We start from the raw sequence: 10,028 nt of genomic DNA, 5'->3' as shown, positions 1-10,028 counted from the left end.
TTTGTGCAGAGCCAGTTATTAGAGATATTAGATTCGGACAGAGATTAGAGTATGATCGCAAGGATTCAAGGTAGGATTGCTTGGTCTCGTTGCAGTCCCTTGGAGTCTTTTCATTTTATTGTACTATTAATTTCTTATTCGAACAGTATTGTATATTAGACTGTCGGAATAATTCCATGTATTCAGTTAGAGTTCGTGACTCAGTATTACCAGTCTTGGGAGGTTGTATTAAATTATAAGTTTAAAAAAATTGGCTTGAATTATGATTATAATTGGCTTACTTAGTTTTAAAAACTAAGTGTCATTACGACGCTTGTGGTGAGATTTTTGGGTCGTGACAGTAATGCATTGCATAACTACCAAGAAGCAACATGACTTGTACCATAATGCTTGTGAAAAAGCAAAATCCTAGAAAAACAAAATGAGCAGCAGTTTGGTCTCCCTTCTGATGTATTATGCCAACCAACATATGGTTTTTCCAGTCAAACCAGGAAAGAAGAGTGAAGTGAAGACTGAAAAAATGGATCAAAAACCAAAAATCAGAGAGCAGGCAACACCTATGTCACTATAAGACTTGACCTATAGTCTATTAAAGCAATGAGATCAACATATCAGGCCTGTATCTTTTACATAGTAACAAAAAAACATTTGGAACTAACATATCAGGAATCTCTAATTACAGAAACACGAGATCAACTGAATGAGCTCTTACTACACAACTTAGGAAACCATCTATATCCAACAAAGTAAGCAACTCGGATTGCAGAATGGAGTTCAACTGACTGTGTAATGAATCTCAAACTGATAATATGACACTAAATTGTGTTTCCCCTGTTGGATATGGAATCACAATTAGGTAGACCGTGGGAAGAATTATGGCTATAAAGGTCCTCGCCCTCTTAGGCACATGGTTCTAAAGATTCAATCTCCAAGCGGTACTAAAGATTAGGCAGAACAAGAACTAGAACTAGAACTAGAACTAGAACTAGAATTCTTCACCCCTCCCCTTGTACCAAGAAGCAAGTTCAGAACATAAGGATAAACCTCATCTCTTAGTCATTTTTTTACTCTTTCTATCTACATGACCGCTTTCTTGTGATGAGTAGTGCCCATCACTCGCCTCTTTCTGCCCTGTATGAAGGAGCATAACTGATTATAATGTCAAGAATTAGAACAAAAAGAGAACCGTGGGATTATCTGAATAAATCGGAAGCAATATAGAGCTAAGTTTAAATTAGTAACTTACAAATGAGAACACTATTTCTTATTCTCCTTTTTCTTTTTTTGTTATGGGGGGTACGTAATAGGAAGCTAGCTCCAGATGACGTTATGCAGAAAAGAGGAGTCGCTTTGGTTTCGAGATGTTGTGCTGCACGACGCCTCAAAGGGATTAAAATTCGATCAGTATTGGTCAGCATATTGATACGTACCACAAAATTTGAAGAATGAAAAAGGAAAGAGAAGAGACACCTAAAGAATAAAATAGGAATAATTACTCTTGAACAGTAATCTCGAGAAATCAATAGAGTTCAGCTAACATTGAAGACAGAGAGGAAGAGAGAATTTCATTTATCTTTACAATCCAAAGATGATTACAAATGGTAGAACCTGTGATGAGCTATATGCAGCCTGTGCGAAGGAGGGAAAGTTAGTTATAACTAACTTCTGGAAAGCACGTGACATACATGTACTTTTCTAATTACAAACTTTTTACAACCATATAACTCGACTTCCTCCACTAACTACAGTTATTAACAACTACAAGAATGAATTAAATAGGAAAGCTGGTACAAAGGCTCGTATCACACATGTTAGCTTATAATTATAATCCTCCATATCCACAACGTCTGGTATTCCAAATATTAATATAATCCAACATGTATGTTCTGCTTGTTTCAGTACATTACGCGAGTGTCAATATAAGAGAATTATATTCATTCACTTTAGGAAGCAAAAATAGAAGCAGCAAAATGTTTATGGTACAGAGGAAAACGAAAAAGAAACAATAAGTCGTTGAAGAAAAGAGAATAGAAGTACTGCTGCAGATATTAATAATTGGAAAGTTTTTCATTTCGAGCTAAACATAATTTCCCAAATGATTGTTCAAAACTGTTCATTGGTATAATTAAATAAATCGCAGGAATTGGAAAGAAATATTTTTTGAATTTTGCTTGCATTTTTTCAACAACATCCTTATATTTTTCTTTCTTCTTATATTCAGAGTGTACAAAAGAAATTTCAGCTATATGTACTAAAGCCATAGTAATTACTAAAACTCCAATGTTACCACGAAGAAACGTCAATTTTTCAAAGTTCAAACTTCAAATAATACCATAAATTAAATTCCAAAAAAAATAATTTCCAAATAGTTGATTGCAATTTAGGCGAAGAATGAGAGATTTCCAATTGAGAATTTGCGTTTGAGAAATGAAGGAGGGGGAGGGGGGGGGTGTATTTATAGTTTTTCAAAGGGCTAAATTAGTAATTACTAAAAGTGTTACTATTTTTTAAAATCATGCCCCAAAAAAGGGATATTCTTGCAAAATATCGGTTAGGCAACAGTCAAATTAGAAGCTGATCGTTGCCAACAGTCAAATTAATTATTTTTCTGAAATAGCCATTGGACCGGTCCAGTTAACCGGTTCACCAGTGAATTGACTTTACTGGTTTAGACCGGTCCGGCTAACCAGAATTTCGAATCTAGCAAGATCAACCCCTTATCCCCCCAAACCCAGCCCTGCCCGGCCCCCTACCTACCGGTCCGGTCCAGTCCGGTTTAATACCGACCTGGGCCGGTCCGGAACCGGGTCAACCCGACCCGTTAAATACCACAGTTATGACCCAACCCTAGTGGGTAAACCTTATGAGTGATTAATTTTTTACTTGTTTATGATTGAGTGTTGATTATTTAGCTTAGTTCATACTTCAATTTTAGAATTAATGGTTGCAAATATTGATTCATGCCTATTTGACTTAGTATCTACTTGAGAAAGAGAGACCTAGTCTAGGATAACTTGGCTAACAAGGAATTGGGTTAATTGAGAGATTGATTAGCCTAATTAAAGGGTTCAAACTAGTGATAGTAAGAACCCGACTTAAGCTCATATCAACTATTTTATTTGATACCCATTTGGACTTGAGAAAGCAAAATTGGCAAAATTATTTTCTGACCGAGAGGTATTGAGTGGGTAACATAGAGTTGAGAGCTATAATACACCCCCATCAACAGAATAAGTATTAATGTATTTATCCCATTAGGCAAACACCTAGGTTATGGTCACAACCCTAGGCTTTTAAAGTATTTGAAAAATATCAAAAACATTCATCTCTAGTTTCTTTACCTTAGTTTGCAATCAGTAGAGTTATAATAGAAGTAAAAATCAAAACTCGGTTGTGAAAGTGCAATTTAGGTAGTCCATTCACTTGCTTCAAATATATACTCCTGACACCCATTATGACTCCCAATGGATTCGATCCTGACTCATAGTTGGGTAATTATTATTGCATGCGACCGTATCATATCTCTTATTGAGATGTGTTGTGGACGTCATCAATTTTTGGATCCGTTGTCGAGGAGTTAAAACGGTGTTAGCTATATATTTGGGCTTGTTTTTGGAATATCTTCTTTTCCTTCCGTGTTACTAACTTGTGCGAGAAATCGTAGGTACAACCATGGAGAACAATGAGCTCGAAAATTTACCTTTGAGGGACATGGATGTCGAGGATGAGCAAGTTGATGAGGTTTCTCTTGAACCTCAAGCCAATATAAGAGGCCGAGTGCCTCATGACAATGTCCCTGCTCCATCCCCACCTCCACCACGAGCGGCTCCACTCCAGATATTACCCAATAAAGGATATGCAAGTGCAATAGTCCCTCCCAGTATTAGGGCGGACAACTTTCAAATAACCAATGTGATGCTCACTTTGCTTGAGCAACGGTGTTTCTTCACTGATGCTCCAACTCAAAATGCGTACAAACATTTGAAGGGATTTGTGGATACTTGTTGGGGGAGCAAACAATCAAATGTCTCCGAGGATGCATTGAGGCTAAGGCTTTTTCCCTTCTCTTTATGGGGGAAAGCTTTAGATTGGTTGGAACGATTGCCGAACCATTCCATTCACACTTGGGATGAGTTGGCGGAAAAGTATATTTCTAAGTTCTTCTCTCCGGGGCACATGGATACACTTCAAGATGAGATTTTGGCATTCAAGCAAGAGCCGAATGAACCACTACACGAGATATGGGAATGTTATAGAACAAAGGTTAAGAAATGTTCCAACAACGATATGATGAAGAACATGATTCAACAAACTTTCTATCGTGGGATTAACACAACCAACCAATGTATAGTGAATCAACTTGGCGGTGGGAACTTCATGACTACGCCATATGCGGAGGCATGTGAGATTTTGGATGAGATGGTGGAAACGTCATCAGCTTGGCAATCCCGGGCCAATGTTCTACAAGGTAACCCAAACATGATCCACCTTCACAAAGAGTTGCAAGACCATGGGCAAGCCATTGACGAATTGATAACCACCATGACACAACTAGAAAAGGCCCAACTAAATCAAGTGCAAAATCCCAAGCAAGTCAATGCCATGAAGGGAGTGAACATGATAGTGAACAAGAGGAGAAAAAAGGGTCCACAAGTGCAAAATCGAGTGGAGAATTATGTGCAAGAAGATAGTGGTTTGAGCAAGATGATTCCTACAATGAACAAGAGGAGGAAGTGAAATATGTGAACAACTTTCTAGGGCAAATAAACAACTTCAAAGGCCCAAACCAACAACAATGGCGACCTCAAAACAATAAAGGCAATTGGAATTCTAACAATCATGACAATTGGAACGGAAACAACAATCAAAGTAATTGGCATAACAAAAACAATCAAGGAAATTGGAGTGGAAATAATCAAGGAAATTGGGGGGGGGGGGAGTAACAATCAAGGCGGATGGAACAACAATCAAGGCAATCGGGGGTCGGGTTTTCAAAGGCCCCCGATGTATCAACAACCGAGTAACCCGCCTCCTTATCCTTCCCATGGTTCAAGTTCTACAAACAACGAGAAGGGGCGTATTGAAAATATGTTCAAGCAAATGATGGAAAAGAATTCCCATTCTGATGCCCAACTTGCCTCACACAACACATCAATCTGCAACCTAGAAGTTCAAATTGGGCAAATCTCCCAAGCTCTAAATTCTCGTCCTAAGGGGGCACTACCAAGTGACACTGTAGTAAACCCAAAGGGTGGAAACAACATGGGGTATGCCATATGGAAGAGGTGGGAATGCACCCACCTCAAGTTAAAGGCAACTTGTGGATGATGAGCAAATGGTGCAAGAAGAAGAGATCCCAAACAATGTGGTGCATCCTAATGATGAAGTTCGGATTGATATTGATGATATTGTGGAAGAGACTCAGGAGGAGGTGAACCCTTCTAGGGATCACATTATTGACATACAGGAGACGGTAATGCAAAAGGCTAAGGAACCATTTCCTAAGTCTCCACCTCCATACCCTCAAAGACTTGCCAAGCAAAATGGTGAGAATCAATTCAAGAAATTCAAATGATGAAGAGTCTCTAAATCAATATGCCATTAGTTGAAGCTTTGGAACAAATGCCCGGTTATGCCAAGTTTATGAAGGATCTCATGACAATGAAGCGGTCAGTGAATTTTGAAACTATCAAAGTCACTCATCAAGTGAGTGCAATTGTGCATTCAATGACTCCTAAGTTGGAGGATCCCGGTGCTTTCACAATTCCTTGTACAATTGGAAGTGCCGAGTTTGCTAAAGCTCTTTGTGATCTTGGAGCAAGTATCAATTTGATGCCCTATTCGGTTTTCAAGACGTTGGGGATTGGGCAACCATGACCCACCTCTATGAGATTGCAAATGTCCGATCGTACTATGAAGAGGCCTTTGTGAGTGATTGAAGATGTCTTGGTTCGTGTTGATAAATTCATTCTTCCGGCGGATTTTGTCATTCTAGATTGTGAGGTTGATTATGAAGTGCCAATTATTCTTGGGAGACCTTTCCTTGCTACGTGGAAGGATCTTTGTGATGTTGAAGTCGATGAATTACATTCCGGGTTGGTGATGAAAAAGTGGTATTCCATGTGTGCAAGTCCCTGCGGCAACCAAATAGCAATGCGGTGTGTTCTTTTGTGAGGTTGGTGACCGATGTTATTGTTGATGAAATAAGTACTACAATCAGTGTTGGTGATATGTTGGAGGCCATCTTGCTTAACTTTGATGATGACGAGATGGATGGTTTCATGGAATGTGTGAACTCTTTGCAAGGAATGGGGTCGTACAAATATGCACCCCAGAAATTATCTGTGGATCTTGAAAATAGGACTACTCCTCCTACAAAGCCTTGTATTGAAGAGCCTCCTACCTTGGAGTTGACTCCATTGCCTCCACATCTTCGGTATGAATTTCTTGGCCCTTGTTCTACTTTACCGGTTATTCTTTCCTTTTGTTCGACTAACGTGCAGATAGATTCCACATTGGCGGTGCTACAAAAGAGGAAGAAGGCTATTGGGTGGACATTGGTAGATATTCGGGGGATAAGCCCCGCCTTTTGCATGCATAAGATCAAGTTGGAGGAGGGCGACAAACCATCTATTGAACATCAAATGAGACTCAATGAGGCTATGCAAGAAGTTGTCACGAAGGAGATTATCAAGTGGTTGTATGCCGGGGTGGTCTAACCTATCTCCGATAGTTCGTGGACTTCTCCAGTTCAATGTGTCCCAAATAAGGGGGGCATGGCGGTGGTCACCAATGACAAGAATGAGTTTATTCTTACAAGAACGGTGAGCGTATGGAGGGTGTGTATGGACTATCGCAAGCTCAACAAAGTCACAAGGAAGGATCACTTTCCACTTCCTTTCTTAGATCAAATTCTTGATAGATTGGCCGGCCGTGCTTTGTATTGCTTTCTTGATTGATATTTGGGCTACAACTAAATTCTTATTGCTCCGGAAGATCAAGAGAAAATAACCTTTATATGTCCCTATGGTACTTTCGCCTTCAAGCGGGTGCTACTTGGAAAAGAGAATAGAAGTACTGCTGCAGATATTAATAATTGGAATGTTTTTCATTTCGAGCTAAACATAATTTCCCAAATGATTGTTCAAAACAGTTCATTGGTATTGTGATTTTCTCTATAACGCTTAGCCCTCATACCTTGGTGTAGTTGGGTTGATTCACTTCTGACTAAAGGCAAAATCAGTTAAACTAATACTACTGCATAAAAAAGTACAGGTTAGCATTAATATTTTGATGCTCAATCATCTACTTAATAAATTTATACAACATTTTGAAGAATGTCTACGAATACAGGTTAGCATTTTTATTAGCAGTCTTTGGCTCCAACATCTGGCAGAAAACCGAAAATAGCTGGTCATCTTTTGCATCACAACCTTGTCATTCTACATGTTGTTGATCCTCAGCATCCATCTGGACAACACTCAGAAGTTGCTGGTATCCTTTGCAGCACAACCTTGTCGTCGTCTGTTGTTGTTGATCTTCTTCAGCATCCATTTGGACAACACTCAGATACATCTTCTAACATCCGATTAAACTCATCTGAGTCCATTATATCCCATGGATCCAAGCCAAGCACATCTTCGGGTACTGACTGATCAAAGCTCATCAAATTCATTTGAGACATATCAGCCACTTCTGAATATTCAATATGCGCTGAATTGCTGCTAATATCTGGCATCGAAGGCTCATATCTGGCCGTGGCTTCAACAGAATATTGCCCACAAGTAGTATAAGTCGCCTCTGGTTCTACTGCTACATAAACCTCGGGTACACCATCTAATATCTGATTTAATTCGTCCAATTCCTTTCCATCCCATTGATACAAGTCATCAGGCACATCTACTTGTAATGGTTCAACAACACTATTATTCATCACCATTGATTCTTGAAAAGCCATCGTTTCAGAGTGTTCCAAATTCTTGCACATATTATAACCCTTGCACTTATTAGTAGCCAACTAGTCATCAACAGAACTCGTTACCTCATCAGTTCAACGTCGTGATTGTGGAAACTTCGGATGAACTGTTAACGTACTTCAACTTCTTGATGGCGCAGAGAACATAATCTCTACAGTCTTGGTCGAACTTGTGAAGAATAACCTTAGAAAGCTCGTACTCCTTCATGAGCCAATGTCCATCTTTCTGATCTTCAGGGTAAAATACTTTATTCTTGTAAGACAAATTTGTCTTGGATCCAATATTAACCACTGAAGATGTATTTATGTAGTGAACTGGTTTGCCCTTGTTGTCCTGTTTCCAAGTGCCCTTGTTTCCGACAGAACGATGATACCTCGCGTTGCTTTTCTTCTTCAGCTTTGTGATGAAATAGCGATAATTGGTGCTTTCATCATCATCACCACAGGGTACTCCGTTGTCGTAAATCTCCCAAGGTTCTTGTTTGCCATAGACATCAACGTTAGTGGTGATAAATCCAGAATCATGCATCTCTTGTCCAGCGACGAATCTCAACAAGAACATAAGTCCTTCTGAATCGGTGGGACGGAAACGGAAACCCTCCTCGAGCTTTAAGTGCTGATCCATGGAATAAACTCAACAAGAACGTAAGTAACTTAGCTTGTTCAGAATAACAATGAATGAAACAGAACAAGGAATAGAACAAGAATAGTATGAAAGAATGCAGTAATTTGCATCTGAGAGGGAGGAAGGGAGAGTTTATGAGATTTTATAGGTTTTGTTTAGGAACTTAAGCAAGCAACAAGTATTTTCCGTTGGTTAGTTATGTTTCTTCCACCCAAAGTAACAATATGGTAATTATTTTCAATTTTTTACTAATAAATATGGAAAGTTTCCTAACTATTTATGTGAATTTTTAGATACGTTGCTCAGCCTCCGTTTAGAAATTAACTAGGCACAAAGTAAGGTTAGGTCAAGTTCATTTAGTTTCTTTCGCTCAAAGCAACACTTAAAAGGCTGTTCTTTTCGAAGAAAAAAAGAAGAAAAGAAACCCTTTATTTTTCAAACATATATGGAGACTTTTGACTTCAACGAGAATTAAACAACAAAATATTCTAGTTTCTAATTGTGTTAATTCCAAAAAACAACTTAAAATGTATCGAGCTTAGAAAATGTTGGAGTTAGTCATTTTTGGTTCAATGAAATATAATCTTGAGTTAATTATTTCTAGCTTAGTAAATATTAATTGGAATTAATTTTTTCTCGTTAAATTTACTGTAAACTGGATGACTTGTTGAATATGCCTTGTTGGAATATTCTTGACTCCTCCCTTTCAGTATTTTAAGAACATCTGAAGTAGTAAACATTTATTCATGTGATTCTTTGTACTAATAAACTTTTTTTTTTTTCTTTTCGATTCAGGAACTACGTAGCAATTATTAATTTTTGAAAAAATAGAGAAGAGTTGTCACCAAGTGCGGACATAGCCTTACGGTTATGGATTCACATAAACCTATAACTTTCGACACTGATTATAGATTTGTAAAACTTCAAAAAATATTAGATTTGAACCCATAATTTTAACAGTATAATTAATTCATTGAAAAGTTGAACCATTAAATTTTAATCATGGATCCGCCTCTCGTTCTCACTCCGTTTGACTCATAATTTCATGTATTATCTTCTTTGACAAAAGGAAGTTTTTTCCAATTAGGCCTAATTTTGCACCACTTAAATGTATCTTATAGTAAAAGGAGTGATGTTAAATCGCTATGCGCTACTTAAATTCTTTTTTCAAAATTATTTAGCATGGCTGTGGCTTCAACGGAATATTGCCCACAAGTAGTATAAGTGGCCTCTGGTTCTACTGCTACATCAACCTCGGGTACACCATGTAAATAATATAAATGTAATCCGTTAAAACTTTATTTTGAAATACAAATAATGAATACACTAACATATATTATAACAAGCTATATATATAGTTAAAGTAGTACAACGAAGTGTGTGTGTGTGTGTGTATATATATATATATATATATATATATATATATAT

At 37.9% G+C, this 10,028-nt stretch overlaps 1 protein-coding gene across 1 annotated transcript; it reads right to left on the bottom strand.

The window, feature by feature from the left end:
- Positions 1–8,045: 8,045 nt before the first annotated feature.
- On the bottom strand, positions 8,046–8,600 carry LOC142180158 (NAC domain-containing protein 1-like). The gene has a single exon (XM_075251098.1). It carries the CDS (start codon positions 8,598–8,600, stop codon positions 8,046–8,048), a length of 555 nt encoding a protein of 184 aa, XP_075107199.1.
- Positions 8,601–10,028: the final 1,428 nt, after the last annotated feature.

Source organism: Nicotiana tabacum, chromosome 4 (assembly GCF_000715075.1).
Source record: "Nicotiana tabacum cultivar K326 chromosome 4, ASM71507v2, whole genome shotgun sequence".
Lineage (NCBI taxonomy): Eukaryota > Viridiplantae > Streptophyta > Magnoliopsida > Solanales > Solanaceae > Nicotiana > Nicotiana tabacum.
The sequence above is the reverse complement of the archived record's forward strand: the minus strand, read 5'-3'. Positions and strand labels throughout refer to the sequence as shown.

Excerpts from the sequence above, each read along its gene's own strand:
- LOC142180158 (XM_075251098.1), bottom strand. The coding sequence starts at position 8,600 with ATGGATCAGCACTTAAAGCTCGAGGAGGGTTTCCGTTTCCGTCCCACC.